The 21,588-nt window shown below is 36.3% G+C and overlaps 1 protein-coding gene across 1 annotated transcript in view; it reads left to right on the forward strand.

The window, feature by feature from the left end:
* The window catches only part of DGKH (diacylglycerol kinase eta), an 800,492-nt gene that overhangs the window by 397,301 nt on the left and 381,603 nt on the right, over positions 1 to 21,588 (forward strand). The window contains 1 exon segment of the mRNA XM_053705494.1: positions 3,535 to 3,667. Within this exon segment, the coding sequence (XP_053561469.1) occupies positions 3,535 to 3,667 (133 nt within the window).

The following is a 21,588-nucleotide window of genomic DNA, read 5'->3' on the forward strand; positions in this document are numbered from 1 at the left end:
AGTTCTGCGTACTAAACCTGGGTTTGTACCTAAGGTGTTTTCTAACAGGAATATCAATCAAGAGATTGTTGTTCCATCATTGTGCCCTAATCCTTCTTCAAAGAAGGAACGTCTTTTGCATAATCTGGACGTAGTCCGTGCCTTGAAGTTCTACTTGCAGGCAACTAAAGATTTTCGTCAAACATCTGCCCTGTTTGTCGTTTATTCTGGACAGAGGAGAGGTCAAAAAGCTTCGGCAACCTCTCTCTCCTTTTGGCTTCGAAGCATAATACGCTTAGCCTATGAGACTGCTGGACAGCAGTCCCCTGAAAGGATTACAGCTCATTCTACTAGAGCTGTGGCTTCCACCTGGGCCTTTAAGAACGAGGCCTCTGTTGAACAGATTTGCAAGGCTGCAACTTGGTCTTCGCTTCACACTTTTTCAAAATTTTACAAATTTGACACTTTTGCTTCTTCGGAGGCTGTTTTTGGGAGAAAGGTTCTACAGGCAGTGGTTCCTTCCGTTTAAGTTCCTGCCTTGTCCCTCCCATCATCCGTGTACTTAAGCTTTGGTATTGGTATCCCACAAGTAATGGATGATCCGTGGACTGGATACACTTAACAAGAGAAAACATAATTTATGCTTACCTGATAAATTTATTTCTCTTGTAGTGTATCCAGTCCACGGCCCGCCCTGTCTTTTAAGGCAGGTCTAAATTTTTAATTAAACTACAGTCACCACTGCACCCTATGGTTTCTCCTTTCTTGTCTTGTTTCGGTCGAATGACTGGATATGACATGTGAGGGGAGGAGCTATATAGCAGCTCTGCTGTGGGTGATCCTCTTGCAACTTCCTGTTGGGAAGGGAATATATCCCACAAGTAATGGATGATCCGTGGACTGGATACACTACAAGAGAAATAAATTTATCAGGTAAGCATAAATTATGTTTTCCCAGAGGGATGACTTTACCCATATTGACAAACTATCTCTGTCCAAACTCATACAAAATAGCAAAATATATATTAAAAAATAAATAAAATGTAGTATTTGACAAAATATCTATTTTTACACAGGTCCTCCATTTATTTTTAGTCCTATATTTTTTTTTATAAGTTCAGACACCTTCAACTTTTTTATTAGTTCAGGGAAGCATAGATTTTAACAACACAACAACATGAGGCTAGCAGATCCTAAGATCTGATCATAGTTACTATGACAATATAGTGACATGAAACCTCTTATTGGAATCGCTGAACCTCACTCTTTCAAATACGGGATCTTCTGACATATTTCTGTGGTGATGAGGTAATAAACGCCTCTTACTAACTTTCCAGAACCATCTAAATAGAACCAATGTTGGGAGGTATTTATTATTATTATGGCAACCACCTGGCAGCGGGATGGACTTATTTGAAAAATGAGGATTGCTGTTTTCCAATAAGAGGTCTTTAATTTGTCTTTGTATTTGTGGGGGACAACATAGGGGGATACAGCAGACCTCTGATGATGTTCCATATGTATATGGTTCTGTCATGTGATTGTTTCTACCCACTTTACCCCTTCAAAAGCTATCCTGTACACCGACTATGTTTACAGCGCTGCAGAATCTGTTGGCGCTCTACAAATACCTGATAAAAATAATAATGGTAATCAGGTGAAAGCCAACTCTGACACCTTCTTTGAAATAGGGTCCACTTAACCCATTGTAGTGCTTATTTTGGGTTGCTAGAATCTCTCTTAGCTCAGAACACTGTAAAAGGCACCTAATAAACAGGGACATGAGACCTCTCATTTCATGTGGCAAGCATTATATGTGTGTGTGCATTGTGTGTTGTAGTCAGGGGATAGGCACTCCTTTGGATCCAATGTCCCCCATGTAGTAAATACATTAGGAAGGCGATTACTATTTTTATGGCAATTACATTTTAATGATAGAAAATATAAGACCCCACATCGAAAACAAGTTAAAGATTGTTATCAACACCTTAGTTATCTATTCATTTTACTTAATAAAATAATTGTATTTTTCTGCAAACTATGCTAATTTTCAAGTTTCTGTTTTTTTAGTGTTAGATAACACTGGATTCCAAGGCTGCTGAATTGAAAATAAATGAACTACTGTGCATTTTACACTAGTGGTGTTTGTGCAGTGGTTTGTTTGATACAAACATAACTATTTGAAGGTTTAATCCTTTTGTGTTATTCAAAGATATTTTTATGTTGCACTAACTGCACCTATCTTTTCTATTTATTAAACATTGTGATTCTTTTTACAGCTTCAATACAAATACATAGTTTTATGCGACATGGAGTTTGTAAATTTTTTTTAGAAATTTTCTTCACCTTCCTCTTTTTACGAACTACCTTGTTTCCTTTTCAGGTTTTTTTGTTTCTGCTAGTTTAGTCCTCAGTATTCAGACTTTTTTAATGTTTTCTTTTCAGTTACCCTAATGGTTGAGATAAAAAAAACAACAACTACAAAACATAAAGAAAAGGGTTGTATAAATGGGAGGGGGGAGTTTTGTAATGTATCTTCTTACTGCAAGTTACAAAAGGCTACATACTCACCAGTGATGATTTTACAATACGACTTAAAGGGACACTAAACCCAAATGCTTTCTTTCATGATTCAGATAGAGCATTCAATTTTAAGCAACTTTCTAATTTACTCCTATTATAATTTTTTTTCTTTCTCTTCCTATCTTTATTTGAAAAAGGAGGCATCAAAGCTATAGAGCCAGTCAATTTTTGGTTCAGACCCTGGACAGCACTTGTTTATTGATGGGTGCAATTAGACAACAATCAGCAAGCACAACCCAGATTGTAAACCAAAAATTGGCTGGCTTCTAAACTTACATTCTTGCTTTTCAAATAAAGATAGCAAGAGGATGAAGAAAAATTGATAATAGGAGTAAATTAGAAAGTTGCTTAAAATTGCATGTTCTATCTGAAGCATGAAAGGAAAAAAAATGGGTTCAGTATCCCTTTAATAAATAAAGAAATACATTTCTGTTATTAAAGGGGCAATACACACAAAATACATTTTTTAAGCATAGTATTGAGGTTATTATTCACCTCCCTCTGGTCATGGATGTCACTATGTTAAAATCTAGTTTTTACTACATTCCAATGCAGCAACTCTACTTCAGATACCTGTAGCGAAACCTAGTTTCCAAAATGGTGACGCCATAACTAGAGGGAGGTGCATGAAATGTATTTAGTGTTTGATATCCCTTTAGACACACAAAGGTTAGATATTCTCAAAAATGACCTCTTACATTTGTCTACTATTTGTGTTATTTATACTTTTGGGTTAAATATGTCAAAAAGGCAAACTTTTTCTTCTTCTTTTCCCCTTTGCTTATTTCAATATGTATTATGCATTGACCTAATTCATTTATTGACCATATTGTTTATGTTTAGGGATATATCTTGTAGGTTCATTAATTATATTTTAGGTTCCTTTTTTCATGTTTTTGTGACTATAAATGGATTAATTTGTTTTAGCTGTAGCTGTACTGCCAAATTTTGTCTCAACTTCTCCCTTGTTAGACCGCACAGTTTAATGTGGAACATTTCTCAGGGATGCATAACTGGTACGCCTGCTCCCATGCCCGACCCACCTTCTGTAACGTGTGTAGAGAAAGCCTCTCGGGAGTCACCTCTCATGGCCTGTCTTGTGAAGGTATGCTCTTCCTCTTATATATAAAGTGCTGTTATAATATTTCTTCTGTTTCCAGCATCTAAAACAGGAAACTTTCTTGTTTTTTGTTTTTGATGTGCCCAATTGTCTTTATTTATGTTGGGGAGGGATGCATCCAATTTAAACTTTTATTATTATTATTATTATTATTATAATAATAATATTATTTTTGACATTTTTATTACAACACAAATTAACTTGAATAAACTATGTATAATTGGCCAGATTACAAGTGGGTCAATATTTAAAGGTACATAAAACACACATATTTTCTTTCAGGATTCAGAAAGAGCATGCAATTTTAAACAACTTTCTAATTTACTTCTATTATTTAATTTGCTTCATTCTCTTGATATATTTTGCTGAAAAGCTGCTGATTGGGTGCTGCACATAGATGCCTCGTGATTGGCTCACACGTGAATTGCTATTTCTTCAACAGAGGATATCTAAAGAATGAAGCAAATTATATAATAGAAGTAAATGGAAATGCTGTTTAAAATTGTATTCTCTATCTGAATCATAAAAGAAAAAAATTGGGTTTAGTATCCCTTTAACGCTCCCGCTGGAGTGTTAATTGCGCTAGAAGTAAGCTGTTTAAGCTTGTCGGGTTGCGCTCGTATTATGAGTTGAGAGTTAACTGTTTTCACTTGTGCACTAACTCTATGAGCGCAAAAATATGAACTTCGCATATCACGTGTGCGTTCACATATTCGCTGATAGAAGTCAATGGAGAAATAAAAGTGGAAAAAAACCTACCCTACTCTTTTGCAAACAGCATATTCTCATGCTAACCCGACATGAAAATATGAATATTTCACATTCCAATGTTCTTCACATACAAGAATATGTTCCCAACATTTTTATTTCATGACTTAGCTAAAGCATATCATTTTAAACAACTTTCCAATTTACTTCTATTTTTTTTAATGTTCTTCATTCTCTTGGTATCCTTTGTTGAAAGAACAGCACTTCTGGGAGCTAGCTGAACATATTGGGTGTTAATTTGACAAATATTTCCAGTGACAAGAGGCATACATTTGCAGCCGCCAATCGACAGCTCCTGGGCCTTCCTAGTTATGCTTTTCAACAAAGGATACAAAGTGAACAGAACAATTTAGATAATAGAAGCAAACTGGAAAGTTGTTTAAAACTGTAAGCTCTATCTAAATAATGAAAAAATCAAAAGACTACTATTGATGATTATTATATATGGAGAAAAAAATAATAATGTTCATTTTCCCCATTAAAGTATTCATTAAAAGTGTAGCAGTTGTTTGTGCAGAAAACTGAAGGAACAACACTCCCATTCTAAATTTCTAAAGGGTAAATTTGACAAATATTTCCAGTGACATGAAATTGTCTTTTGTAAAATGGTCTGGCTGTATGGGCCAAATATAAGTGATTCAGTTGCAATGTATTCCTTTTAAGTTGAGAAATTACAAAGTGTTCATATGTTAGTCATTTGTTTTATATTTCAGTCATTACCTATATCATTATACTGTGGTAGATTTGACATTCAGTCATTAATAACGCATTTGGTTTCTGCTTAATCAAGGACTTGCCACATCCTTTTATTAAATGTTTTATGGAGGGAAAAAAAATCTTTAGCAAGTGGAAAATAATGTTCACAATTGTAACACAGCATAGAAAGGCTCAACACATTTCTATATTAGCCTATAACCCTGTTTATTTTGGACAAATAATTGGATCGTGCTATAGTTCTTAGGAAATGATTACTTAAGAAGACGTTATTAATTTTGTTTCATTCCATTTTAAAAGAGGTTATTTCAAAATGATCTTCGTTCATCCTAGTGGCACTCATGAGTGAAGAGTTGATCCTTTTTAAGGGTGACCAATAAAATCCCAAAGCCCAAAACTTAACCATTACAGGTTAGTATTAAGTAGCCATGAGAGAAATCTCAGGATTCTGCATTAGTTTGCACTTATCTTTGTGTATCCGGTGCTGAAACAAGCCGAATTCTGCTGCCTGACGCCATATTCAGCTTTTGTTTAGCAAACGAATGTCGAACCACAAAATTCTGCCCTTGCCTAGTATTAAAATCCATGCTCTTCCTGACTGATTTCAGTATTTTATTTTTTTTGTACTATAGACAGAATGGAGTTTTAACCATTTTCACCCAGGCTACACTGTGACTTGACTCGCAATCTGCACATCTTTGGCTATGAGATAAACGTCATATTATGCACTTCTGGAGCATCAGCTCATAATATATGCAGAGGAATTGAGCCAAAATTTTTAGATATTTTTTTGGTCTGTCTTGGAAATGCAAGTAGAACTATTAGCCAATGAGTATTGACAATACCTTTCACTTTATTAAGCAAGAAATGTTTTTAATGTGGCTAAATGCTGTTTTAACTTTACATATTATAATATGTTGAAGTACAATGTGCTCTTACCGCACATGCTTGCTGTCTAATATATCAGTCCTATCAAATAATGCGTTTTCTTATGTGAATTAAACTTGGATTATTGTTTAAAGTTCATCTAATTTAAATATAAATGGACATTAGAACTACTATTAAGGCGGTGTGCTAATCCGCACCTAGGTAAAGTCCAAGATTGGTACCCAGTGTGTGCACGTATCAATATTAGAAGCCTAAAGCAGCCTTTTTGTTTCCTTCTTCAATGCTGCATAGCAGTAATACAGCACCAGCATATTATTATTAACGTTTAATGTCCCTAAGTATAGAGCTTCCTCTTTTTTTTTCTGGATCAGATCACATAGAGTTTTGTTCTTTAGATAGTAGGAGCTTTTCTTCCAGGATGCATTCACTTGCCTTAGTAAGTGAAAGGGATAAATAAAAACTGCATCTCTCATATACTTATCACTGAACGTTTATATAGCCTTGTGCCACTTGAAATAGTTTGAAACTTTGTAGAAAGCTTTTAAATTCTCCTCTTCTGCTACATGAACTCCTCCCCGATATGCTATCATCAGGATTTGTTTTATTAAAATAATGTAACGTGAAACTAAGTTCTATTCCAGTCTGAAACGTTTTCTTTTTTTATGGGACTGTAAACACCTTGAGATTTTTATATAAAACGTTAACTAATTTATTTTGAACCCTTTTCATGTAATTTAGCTCTGAAAATTTAGCAATTTTCAATTCTCTAACCTTGAAATGCACCTGCTGGCTTTTCAAGGCTTGCTCTATATTTGTCAAAATTTGGCTTTATCAGATAACATCTGCAAAACAAGGCATTTTATACTAACGTTATGGCAGTGGCTAGCTTTGTTGTCTTTGGAGTGAAGTTCGACTATTGAAAAATAACAGCTGGAAAAAAGGCTGTTCATTTGTTTTATAAAATTTAACAGTTGACTGATTGTGTTATTCTAAGCAACACAACAGAAATGTCTTGTAATTACAAGGTGTTGACTGTCCCTCTTAAAGAGCTGCACTGTTCATTTTAAAACATGGCATTTTCTTCAATGTAATGTGGTGTCAGACTTACATTAGATATAGTGCAAATTTTTTAGTACAGTTTAAACAACTGTTGTTATCAAATTTGCTTTGCTGTTTGGTATCCTTTTTGAATAGAATATCTAAGTAGGCTAAGGAGCAGAAAGTCTAAAAATTGAATGCTCTATTTGAGTTGTGAAAGAGATTTTCATGTCTTAGGGATAGACCTTTGAATGTAACACTGATATGTGATATCAGAGAATGCAGGCTGCTAGCACGTTATATTATACAGCTAACTCATAGCTATAACACTGATATCAGAGAATGCAGGCTGCTAGCACGTTATATTATACAGCTAACTCATAGCTATAACACTGATATCAGAATGCCGGCTGCTAGCACGTTATTATTATACAGCTAACTCATAGCTATAACACTGATATCAGAGAATGCAGGCTGCTAGCACGTTATATTATACAGCTAACTCATAGCTACAACACTGATATCAGAGAATGCAGTCTGCTAGCACATTATATTATACAGCTAACTCATAGCTATAACACTGATATCAGAATGCCGGCTGCTAGCACGTTATATTATACAGCTAACTCATAGCTATAACACTGATATCAGAGAATGCAGGCTGCTAGCACGTTATATTATACAGCTAACTCATAGCTATTACACTGATATCAGAGAATGCAGGCTGCTAGCACATTATATTATACAGCTAACTCATAGCTATAACACTGATATCAGAGAATGCAGGCTGCTAGCAGGTTATATTATACAGCTAACTCATAGCTACAACACTGATATCAGAGAATGCAGTCTGCTAGCACGGTTATATTATACAGCTAACTCATAGCTATATCACTGATATCAGACAATGCAGGCTGCTAGCACGTTATATTATACAGCTAACTCATAGCTATAACACTGATATCAGAGAATGCAGGCTGCTAGCACGTTATATTATACAGCTAACTCATAGCTATAACACTGATATCAGAGAATGCAGGCTGCTAGCACGTTATATTATACAGCTAACTCATAGCTATAACACTGATATCAGAATGCAGGCTGCTAGCACGTTATATTATACAGCTAACTCATAGCTATAACACTGATATCAGAGAATGCAGGCTGCTAGCACGTTATATTATACAGCTAACTCATAGCTATAACACTGATATCAGAATGCCGGCTGCTAGCACGTTATATTATACAGCTAACTCATAGCTATAACACTGATATCAGAATGCCGGCTGCTAGCACGTTATATTATACAGCTAACTCATAGCTATAACACTGATATCAGAGAATGCAGGCTGCTAGCACGTTATATTATACAGCTAACTCATAGCTATAACACTGATATCAGAGAATGCAGGCTGCTAGCACGTTATATTATACAGCTAACTCATAGCTATAACACTGATATCAGAATGCAGGCTGCTAGCACATTATATTATACAGCTAACTCATAGCTATTACACTGATCTCAGAGAATGCAGGCTGCTAGCACGTTATATTATACAGCTAACTCATAGCTATAACACTGATATCAGAGAATGCAGGCTGCTAGCACGTTTTATTATACAGCTAACTCATAGCTATAACACTGATATCAGAATGCCGGCTGCTAGCACGTTATATTATACAGCTAACTCATAGCTATAACACTGATATCAGAATGCCGGCTGCTAGCACGTTATATTATACAGCTAACTCATAGCTATAACACTGATATCAGAGAATGCAGGCTGCTAGCACGTTATATTATACAGCTAACTCATAGCTATAACACTGATATCAGAGAATGCAGGCTGCTAGCACGTTATATTATACAGCTAACTCATAGCTATATCACTGATATCAGAGAATGCAGGCTGCTAGCACGTTATATTATACAGCTAACTCATAGCTATAACACTGATATCAGAATGCAGGCTGCTAGCACATTATATTATACAGCTAACTCATAGCTATATCACTGATATCAGAGAATGCAGGCTGCTAGCACGTTATATTATACAGCTAACTCATAGCTGCAACACTGATATCAGAGAATGCAGGCTGCTAGCACGTTATATTATACAGCTAACTCATACCTATATCACTGATATCAGAATGCAGACTGCTAGCACGTTATATTATACAGCTAACTCATACCTATATCACTATCAGAATGCAGGCTGCTAGCACGTTATATTATACAGCTAACTCATAGCTAGAACACTGATATCAGAGGATGCAGGCTGCTTGCATATTATATTATACAGCAAACTCATAGCTATAACACTGATATCAGAGAATGCAGGCTGCTAGCACGTTATATTATACAGCTAACTCATAGCTATTACACTTATATCAGAGAATGCCGGCTGCTAGCACGTTATATTATACAGCTAACTCATAGCTATTACACTTATATCAGAGAATGCAGGCTGCTAGCACATTATATTATACAGCTAACTCATACCTATATCACTGATATCAGAATGCAGACTGCTAGCACGTTATATTATACAGCTAACTCATAGCTATAACACTGATATCAGAGAATGCAGGCTGCTAGCACGTTATATTATACAGCTAACTCATAGCTATAACACTGATATCAGAGAATGCAGGCTGATAGCACGTTATATTATACAGCTAACTCATAGCTGCAACACTGATATCAGAGAATGCAGGCTGCTAGCACGTTATATTATACAGCTAACTCATACCTATATCACTGATATCAGAGAATGCAGGCTGCTAGCACGTTATATTATACAGCTAACTCATAGCTATAACACTGATATCAGAGAAGGCAGGCTGCTAGCACGTTATATTATACAGCTAACTCATAGCTGCAACACTGATATCAGAGAATGCAGGCTGCTAGCACATTATATTATACAGCTAACTCATAGCTATTACACTGATATCAGAGAATGCAGGCTGCTAGCACGTTATATTATACAGCTAACTCATACCTATATCACTGATATCAGAATGCAGGCTGCTAGCACGTTATATTATACAGCTAACTCATAGCTATAACACTGATCTCAGAGAATGCAGGCTGCTAGCACATTATATTATACAGCTAACTCATAGCTATAACACTGATCTCAGAGAATGCAGGCTGCTAGCACGTTATATTATACAGCTAACTCATAGCTGCAACACTGATATCAGAGAATGCAGGCTGCTAGCACGTTATATTATACAGCTAACTCATAGCTATTACACTGATATCAGAGAATGCAGGCTGCTAGCATGTTATATTATACAGCTAACTCATAGCTATAACACTGATATCAGAGAATGCAGGCTGCTAGCACGTTATATTATACAGCTAACTCATAGCTGCAACACTGATATCAGAATGCAGGCTGCTAGCACGTTATATTATACAGCTAACTCATAGCTGCAACACTGATATCAGAGAATGCAGGCTGCTAGCACGTTATATTATACAGCTAACTCATAGCTATAACACTGATATCAGAGAATGCAGGCTGCTAGCACGTTATATTATACAGCTAACTCATAGCTAGAACACTGATATCAGAGAATGCAGGCTGCTAGCACGTTATACAGCTAACTCATAGCTATAACACTGATATCAGAGAATGCAGGCTGCTAGCACGTTATATTATACAGCTAACTCATAGCTATAACACTGATATCAGAGAATGCAGGCTGCTAGCACGTTATATTATACAGCTAACTCATAGCTACAACACTGATATCAGAGAATGCAGGCTGCTAGCACGTTATATTATACAGCTAACTCATACCTATATCACTGATATCAGAATGCAGGCTGCTAGCACGTTATATTATACAGCTAACTCATAGCTATATCACTGATATCAGACAATGCAGGCTGCTAGCACGTTATATTATACAGCCAACTCGTAGCTATAACACTGATATCAGAGAATGCAGGCTGCTAGCACGTTATATTATACAGCTAACTCATAGCTATATCACTGATATCAGACAATGCAGGCTGCTAGCACGTTATATTATACAGCCAACTCGTAGCTATAACACTGATATCAGAGAATGCAGGCTGCTAGCACGTTATATTATACAGCTAACTCATAGCTATAACACTGATATCAGAGAATGCAGGCTGCTAGCACGTTATATTATACAGCTAACTCATAGCTATTACACTGATATCAGAGAATGCAGGCTGCTAGCACGTTATATTATACAGCTAACTCATAGCTATAACACTGATATCAGAGAATGCAGGCTGCTAGCACGTTATATTATACAGCTAACTCATAGCTATTACACTGATATCAGAGAATGCAGGCTGCTAGCACGTTATATTATACAGCTAACTCATAGCTATAACACTGATATCAGAGAATGCAGGCTGCTAGCACGTTATATTATACAGCTAACTCATAGCTATTACACTTATATCAGAGAATGCAGGCTGCTAGCACGTTATATTATACAGCTAACTCATAGCTATTACACTGATATCAGAGAATGCAGGCTGCTAGCACGTTATATTATACAGCTAACTCATAGCTATAACACTGATATCAGAATGCAGGCTGCTAGCACGTTATATTATACAGCTAACTCATAGCTATAACACTGATATCAGAGAATGCAGGCTGCTAGCACGTTATATTATACAGCTAACTCATAGCTATAACACTGATATCAGAGAATGCAGGCTGCTAGCACATTATATTATGCAGCTAACTCATAGCTATTACACTGATATCAGAGAATGCAGGCTGCTAGCACATTATATTATACAGCTAACTCATAGCTATAACACTGATATCAGAGAATGCAGCTGCTAGCACATTATATTATACAGCTAACTCATAGCTATAACACTGATATCAGAATGCAGGCTGCTAGCACGTTATATTATACAGCTGACTCATAGCTATAACACTGATATCAGAATGCAGGCTGCTAGCACGTTATATTATACAGCTAACTCATAGCTATAACACTGATATCAGAGAATGCAGGCTGCTAGCACGTTATATTATACAGCTAACTCATAGCTATAACACTGATATCAGAATGCAGGCTGCTAGCACGTTATATTATACAGCTAACTCATAGCTATAACACTGATATCAGAATGCAGGCTGCTAGCACGTTATATTATACAGCTAACTCATAGCTATAACACTGATATCAGAATGCAGGCTGCTAGCACGTTATATTATACAGCTAACTCATAGCTATAACACTGATATCAGAATGCAGACTGCTAGCACGTTATATTATACAGCTAACTCATAGCTATTACACTGATATCAGAGAATGCAGGCTGCTAGCACGTTATATTATACAGCTAACTCATAGCTATAACACTGATATCAGAATGCAGGCTGCTAGCACGTTATATTATACAGCTAACTCATAGCTATAACACTGATATCAGAATGCAGGCTGCTAGCACGTTATATTATACAGCAAACTCATAGCTATAACACTGATATCAGAATGCAGGCTGCTAGCACGTTATATTATACAGCTAACTCATAGCTATAACACTGATATCAGAATGCAGGCTGCTAGCATTTTATATTATACAGCTAACTCATAGCTATAACACTGATATCAGAATGCAGGCTGCTAGCACGTTATATTATACAGCTAACTCATAGCTATAACACTGATATCAGAATGCAGGCTGCTAGCACGTTATATTATACAGCTAACTCATAGATATAACACTGATATCAGAATGCAGGCTGCTAGCACGTTATATTATACAGCTAACTCATAGCTATAACACTGATATCAGAGAATGCAGGCTGCTAGCACATTATATTATACAGCTAACTCATAGCTATAACACTGATATCAGAATGCAGGCTGCTAGCACGTTATATTATACAACTAACTCATAGCTATATCACTGATATCAGAATGCAGGCTGCTAGCACGTTATATTATACAGCTAACTCATAGCTATAACACTGATATCAGAATGCCGGCTGCTAGCACGTTATATTATACAGCTAACTCATAGCTATAACACTGATATCAGAGAATGCAGGCTGCTCGCATTATATATTATACCGCTAACTCATAGCTATAACACTGATATCAGAGAATGCAGTCTGCTAGCACGTTATATTATACAGCTAACTCATAGCTACAACACTGATATCAGAGAATGCAGGCTGCTAGCACGTTATATTATACAGCTAACTCATAGCTATAACACTGATATCAGAATGCAGGCTGCTAGCACGTTATATTATACAGCTAACTCATAGATATAACACTGATATCAGAGAATGCAGGCTGCTAGCACGTTATATTATACAGCTAACTCATAGATATAACACTGATATCAGAGAATGCAGGCTGCTAGCACATTATATTATACAGCTAACTCATAGATATAACACTGATATCAGAATGCAGGCTGCTAGCACATTATATTATACAGCTAACTCATAGCTATAACACTGATATCAGAGAATGCAGGCTGCTAGCACGTTATATTATACAGCTAACTCATAGCTATAACACTGATATCAGAGAATGCAGGCTGCTAGCACATTATATTATACAGCTAACTCATAGCTATATCACTGATATCAGAGAATGCAGGCTGCTAGCACGTTATATTATACAGCTAACTCATAGATATAACACTGATATCAGAGAATGCAGGCTGCTAGCACATTATATTATACAGCTAACTCATAGATATAACACTGATATCAGAATGCAGGCTGCTAGCACATTATATTATACAGCTAACTCATAGCTATAACACTGATATCAGAGAATGCAGGCTGCTAGCACATTATATTATACAGCTAACTCATAGCTATATCACTGATATCAGAGAATGCAGGCTGCTAGCACGTTATATTATACAGCTAACTCATAGATATAACACTGATATCAGAATGCAGGCTGCTAGCACGTTATATTATACAACTAACTCATAGCTATATCACTGATATCAGAATGCAGGCTGCTAGCACGTTATATTATACAGCTAACTCATAGATATAACACTGATATCAGAGAATGCAGGCTGCTAGCACATTATATTATACAGCTAACTCATAGATATAACACTGATATCAGAATGCAGGCTGCTAGCACGTTATATTATACAGCTAACTCATAGCTATAACACTGATATCAGAGAATGCAGGCTGCTAGCACATTATATTATACAGCTAACTCATAGCTATATCACTGATATCAGAGAATGCAGGCTGCTAGCACGTTATATTATACAGCTAACTCATAGATATAACACTGATATCAGAATGCAGGCTGCTAGCACGTTATATTATACAACTAACTCATAGCTATATCACTGATATCAGAATGCAGGCTGCTAGCACGTTATATATTACAGCTAACTCATAGCTATAACACTGATATTAGATGGGCTTTTATTATAATCAGTGTTAATTTCGTCGACTAAAATGAGTATAAAATGACTAAAATACGACTAAAACTAAAATGGCATTTTAGTCAAAAGACTATGACTAAAACTAAATCAAATTTTGCTGTCAAAAACATTTCATGCAAGGTGTTATAATCAATCCATATCTAATTTCTGCTCTTTTGTCCAATTTACAAAACTTGATTTTATTAAATTTTAAGATAAATAAATAATGTTATATACCACAACAGTTAATTCTTTTAAATCTGTATTGCATGTTCAAACAATACCATAAATAAAAACAGGTTAATAAACCTTTACTCCAGGAGAATATGAGTTTGGAAGTTCTAGAGCAGTGCTAATATCGTTGCCGATTTTTTTTTTTTTTTGAATCTGTGAACAATCAATTGATTCTTTCTATAGAAATAAGCATAACCCACGAGTATGGGTTTAAGTTATGCTGTGCCTGTGCTCACTGCAGAAACTTAATGTTGTGTTGAGTTACTTGATACTTGTTTTAATTATTAACAGAGAACTGTTAACGTTTTTATATTGGATAATATGTGCATACAGCCAATATTGTTTACAGTTTTGTTTTTTTATTGCACTTCTGTTTGTTTATGAAACTTGGTTTCATTTAATTTTAAGTTTAATAAAGATGTTATATATCACAACGGCTAAATCTGTGTCTGTATTACATGTTTAAACCTTAATACCATAAATAATTACAGGTGTTATGTTTACTCCTGGAGTATATAATCAGTTCGCAAATTATAGAGAAATGCTTAAATAATGCATTACACTTTAACTAAACCCCTTAGATTTTAGTCGACTAAAATCTACTGTACATGAAATTTTAAGCAACTTTCTAATTTACTCCTATTATTACATTTTCTTCATTCTCTTGGTATCTTTATTTGAAATGCAACAATGTAAGTTTAAATGCCGGCCCATTTTTTGGTGAACAACTGTCCAGAGTTTAAACAAAAAAGAAACTTAGATGCCTTCTTTTCCAAATAAAGAAAGCAAGGGAACAAAGAAAAATTATATAGGAGTAAATTAGAAAGTTGCTTAAATTTGCATGCTCTATCTGAATCACGAAAGAATAAAAATGGGTTCAGTGTCCCTTTAAGTAGTTCTTGTCTTTCAGTACAGTACTGAAAAAATGTTAAAGGAACACTGAAACCAACATTTTTCTTTCGTGATTCAGATAGAATATGCAATTTTAAAGGCACAGTAAACACCAGAATTGTTGTTGTTTAAAAAGGTAGATAATCCCATTATTAACCATTCCCCAGTTTTGCATAACCAACACAGTTATACTAATACATGTTTTACCTCTGTAAGCCTCTGGAAACTGCCCCCTTATTTCAGTTCATTTGACAGACTTGCATTTTTAGCCAATTAGTGCTCACTCCTAAGAGCTTCACGTGCCTGAGCAAAATGTTATCTATATGAAACACATGAACTAATGCCCTCTAGTGGTGAAAAACTGTCAAAATGCATACAGATTAGAGGCGGCCTTCAAGGTCTAAGAAATTAGAATATGAACCTCCTAGGTTTAGCTTTCAACTAAGAATACCAAGAAAACAAAGCAAAATTGTTAATAAAATTGGAAAGTTGTTTACCCCTTAACGACCAAGGACGTACCAGGTACGTCCTGCAAAAACTGTCAGTTAGTGACAATGGACGTACCTGGTACGTCCTTGATCTACTTGAGCACTGGAAGCGATTGCGATCGTTTCCAGCAGCTCTCAGGGTATTGCAGTGATGCCTCGATATTGAGGCATCCTGCAATACCCTTTTTCAAGCATCAGATGCAGAGAGAGCCACTCTGTGGCCCTCTCTGCACCGGTAGCGATGGTGCCGATCGTTGATGGGTGGGAGCCTTAGTAGGGAGGCGGGTAAGCGGCCCATCGCTACCCAGCATCCGATTCCTATATGTGCAATGTGCATGCCGGGGGCAGACTTTCTGCCAGTACTTAAGATGGCGGGGACAATTGTGGGGTGGGGGAGGGAAGAGAGCTGTTTGGGAGGCATCAGGGGGTGGAACATGTCAGGTGGGAAGCTGATCTCTACACTAAAGCTAAAATTAACCCTACAAGCTCCCTACAAGCTACCTAATTAACCCCTTCACTGCTGGGCATAATGCATGTGTTGTGCGCAGCGGCATTTAGCTGCCTTCTAATTACCAAAAAGCAACACCAAATCCCTATATGTCTTCTATTTCTGAACAAAGAAGATCCCAGAGAAGCATTTAGAACCATTTGTGCCATAATTGCACAAGGTGTTTGTAAATAATTTCAGTGAGAAACCTAAAGTTTGTGAAAAAGTGGACCATTTTTTTTATTTGATCGCATTTGGCAGTGAAACAGTGGCATGATATATACCATAATGGGCCTAGATCAATATTTTGGGTTGTCTACTAAAAAAAAATATGTACATGTGAAGGGTGATTCATGGATTACTGACATCAGTGTTCCAAAGTAACTATCGCTAATTTTGAAAAAAAAAAAAATGGTTTGGAAATAGCAGTGCTACTTGTACTTATTGCCCTATAACTTACAAAAAAAAAAGTAAAGAACACGTAAACATTGGGTATTTCTAAACTCAGGAAAAAATTTTGAATCTATTTAGCATGGGTGTTTTTTTGTGGTTGTAGATGTGTAACAGATTTTGGGGTTCAAAGTTAGAAAAAGCGTGTTTTTCCCCATTTTTTCATCATATTATATATATTTTTTATAGTAAATTATAAGATATGATGAAAATAATGGTATCTTTAGAAAGTCCATTTAATGGAGAGAAAAACTGTATATAATATGTGTGGGTACAGTAAATGTGTAAGAGGAAAATTACAGCTAAACACAAACATCACAAAAATGTAAAAATAGCCTTGGTCCCAAACGGTCACAAAATTAGGGCTGCAACTAACGATTATTTTCATAATCGATTAATCGGCCGATTATTTTTTCGATTAATCGACTAATCGGATAAAAAGAGAATCAATAATAGTTTTCTATGTTTTAAATAAAATCCACATAATGAGTGTTACAAATATAAACTTCAGACTAAAACTTTACATTAACACAACTGTTTCTTCAATTTTTAAGCAGCAGAGCACAGTTTTATAATTAAACAAAACAAAACCGCAAACTGTTTGAAAAGAGGTAGAACTAGAAAGAGACTATCACTGTTAATAACATTCTGTTATTCACTCTTTCAGAAACTTTGCATTGAAATGCAAAAATCTCAACATGTCCACATGCTTCTGGCTAAGGCTGGTTCTCTGTTTGCAGCTATATTTCCTGCAGCAGAGAAAAGGCTGTTGAGGTGTATAAGTAGGGTTTTGCCAATTTCAGTGGGATATTTATCTTTGTTAGCTCTTCACCAATGCTAAGTGTTTTCTACTTTGGCAAGGGGCCTCTCAATAAAGTAACCCTTGACTTCATTCTAATATAAAAATATCTTGAATATCTATATGCAATGGTAAATAACCAGCTATAAGGTTAGGGGAAATATCTAGTCCGCTCTAAAAATAACAAAGATATACTTATAAAGGTTGAATCTGGTACATATTATCACAATTTATTAAAAATATAAAAAAAAACTATAAAAAAACAGAATCAAAAGTGCTAAGGACTGTATATCAATAACAGGACAAAGCCTTACACATTTATTTATACAGTACATATAATCATCAATAGCAAGCAATACGCTAATAATTGTGCCAACAGATAATAGTGCACATCAATTTAAATAACTTCCATCAATCTTGGGGCAAGGTGTAAACAACAAGCTTGGCACTATATCATGAAAAGCATAGTTCCAAATCACAAGATTTAATATAAACAATCCAAATGATGACTATTTTATATCTGGGTTGCACATAAGCCAGGGGTAGTTGTAAACGTATACTGTCCTGAAAAAGTGAAAAGTAGACGTCTGTAGACGTCCTTTAGGCTAAGGACATAACCATAAACCACAATACCATGTGCAGAGTTCATTGGAGTGAAGCAGCTGGTGTTGTGCACAGACCAACTAATTGCAAACCAACTAATAGATTAATCGATTATGAGATTCGTTGACAACTATTTTAATAATCGATTATTATCGATTATGACGATAAGTTGTTGCAGCTCTACACAAAATGGAAAAGTGCTGTAGTCCTGAAGGGGTTAAAATTACATACCCTATCTGAATCATGAAAGTTTATTTTTGACTTGACTGTCCCTTCAAGTAACTTTCTAATTTACTCCTATTAACAAATGTTCTTATACTCTTGGTATCTTTATTTGAAAATCAAGAATGTAAGTTTAGATGCCGGCCTATTTTTGGTGAACTACCTGGGTTGTTCTTGCTGATAGGTGAATAAATTCACCCACCAATAAACTAGTGCTGTCCAGTGTGCTGAACAAAAAATTGCCTGGCTCCTTAGCTTAGATGCCCTCTATTTCAAATAAAGATAGCAAGTGAACAAAGAAAAATTGATAATAGGAGTAAATTAGAAAGTTGCTTAAAATTGCAATCTGTATTTGAATAACGGAAGAAAAAAAAATGGGTTTAGTGTCCCTTTAAATAAAAAACTACAGGTCATTGTAAACAACTTGCATTATTTGTTATATATCATATTCAGTTATAATCCATATAATTATACAGACTTTTTTCAGAAAGATAATGACACAAATTTAAAATTGGGAAACAAAATCGTACCTCTCCAATTGCAACCTGATTTGTGAGTGCAAAATATATATACCGGTGTGTGTGTATATATATATATGTATATGTACAGTGTATATATTTATATTTGCAGGGTCAGTAGTAATTAAAGCCATGCTCTAACGAGGTGTGTATAGTATGTATTATGTGTTAATATACAGTATATATGTATGTGTGAATGTATGTATGTATATATATATATATATATATATATATATATATATATATATATATATATATATATATATATATATATATAATATCCCTTTTAAACATTTGTAAAAATATGTTGAGAGAAATGTATGTGGTGCCCCAACTTATTTGTTTATTTACACTGCACCCCATAAAGGTGTATATTTTCAGGTCCAGTACCACATGATATAAATTAAAATGATGTTCGCTAATGAATCCAGTATGCATGTACCTATTTTTGTCTTTGTCTGTAGAGTTTGTGGTGAGGGTGACAAAGCCCCTAAGGTATCTGTACCCTTTATATGCACTTCATACTGCCTGCTATTCTGCATAAAGAATGTGTGTGCCTAAACAGACAGCTGAAGGAACCATTCCAGTAATTGTTTGTAGTCTATAATACATTTATTTTTAAAATAACCTTGCAGCATTAAAAAGACTATCTGTAATTGTTTTAAGATGCCATAGTTTCTGTTTCATTTTTTAATTTGCTGTGCAAAACCCTCAACTCTCCTATTGTTGTGTTAATGTGTACTATTTTCTTAATAAATGGTAAGAGTCCACAGCTGCATTAATTACTTTTGGGAAATAAGAACCTGGCCACCAGGAGCAGGCAAAGACACCCCAGCCAAAGGCTTAAATACTCCTCCCACTTCCCTCAACCCCCAGCCATTCGTTGCCTTTCGTTCCAGGAGGTTGGCAGAGAAGTGTCAGAAGTTTGTTTTCATCTCTTATGGAGAGCAGTACTCTTCGACATGGGACGGGAGTTTTAAGTAATCCTGTCAGTCTCTCAGTGAGGGCTTGGATGAAAGTTAGAGTCCGGAGATGCAGGAAGAGTCTTTCTGCGAAACCATCCTGACTCATTTTAACTCCACAAGCAATCAGCGTTGTCGAACTTCGCTGCCTGCTTTCTTCTCTCAAGTCCATGGCGGAGGAGAGGCTACTATCCGTCTCACTTGACGTGATCTTTAAGTCTAGTTTTCCAGATCCTTCCCAGTTTTGTTGGAAGAACAGAGTTTCCGCTAGGCTGGTCCTGCGGATCTTTCTGTTCTTCTTGGGCGTTAACCGTCGGGTTGCCTGTTATTTTATTTTATCCGGTTAGGATAAATTTTATTTCTTTTTCATACTATGTTTCCTGCGGGAACTTAAGTCTTTGGGATTGATACTCGCTGTTTGCTTCTAAGCAAGTTGTTCGGGACACGTTAGTTCCATGTTTGTCTGTTTTTCTTCCTCCCTCTCTGAGGGCGAATTTAGCCAGCTTGGCAGTTATGACCCTGGTTGCAGGCTGGTCCTGCTTGGGTTCAGATCTTCTGTCTTGCGGCTTATTCAGACACGTGGCGCTTATTATACTTTGCTGATCAGGTTGGGGTGCCGAGTGCTCTTAACATTGTTTATGTTCTTGTTATTTGTTTTACAAGTTTCAGCTAAGCATTCTCAAGAGGACTTGCGGGTCCGTGCGGCTTTTGGGATTGTTTCAGTCCTAAATAGCCGTCTCTCTGGTGACTGGGTCAGTGAATTTGCTGTGTCACTCTCTGTTGCTTCCGATACCCTCGGAACCTAGAGTATTCCTTCCCACGTGGTGGGAAGATTAGAGGGTTTAGCACCTCTTTTCTGCTGGTCGGGGTGGTGTTGCTTTAGGAAATTGTCCTTTTTGGACTGGTTCCTTTAGTGGTTCCCTTCTTCATTGAGATCTCTTGGATTGTCTATTTATCCTTGTGGATGGGTCGCCTTTGGGGGACTTGGATTCCCTTTGGGAGTTGGTTGTTCCTTTTTCGGGACATTAGACAGCGAGGTCTTTTTGGGTTCCGGTTAGGGGTCCTTCCCCGGTGTTGGGAATGCTCTGCATCTCTTTTTTGGGATAGAAGAGGTCCTAGTGGTGTTCCACTCATATGGTTCAGGTATTGCCATCTAGGTAGCATCCCCACCCATGTTTTACTGTCCTCCCGACTTCGATTGTGAGGTGATGTGGAGGCTTGATGTTGCTCTGTTCGGGTAACTTGTCCTCACTGTTCCCTTTGTGTCTGGAGCTTGTGGCTAGCTGGACAGCTAGCTCAGCATACTAATGTACTAATGCTCTTTGGCTACTCTGTACTGTAGCAAACTGAGGGTTGCTAGTTCAATCCCCGGCGAGGGATTCCTCCTTTCGAGGTTGACAAAA

This window comes from Bombina bombina, chromosome 3, assembly GCF_027579735.1.
Source record: "Bombina bombina isolate aBomBom1 chromosome 3, aBomBom1.pri, whole genome shotgun sequence".
Classification (NCBI taxonomy): Eukaryota; Metazoa; Chordata; class Amphibia; order Anura; family Bombinatoridae; genus Bombina; species Bombina bombina.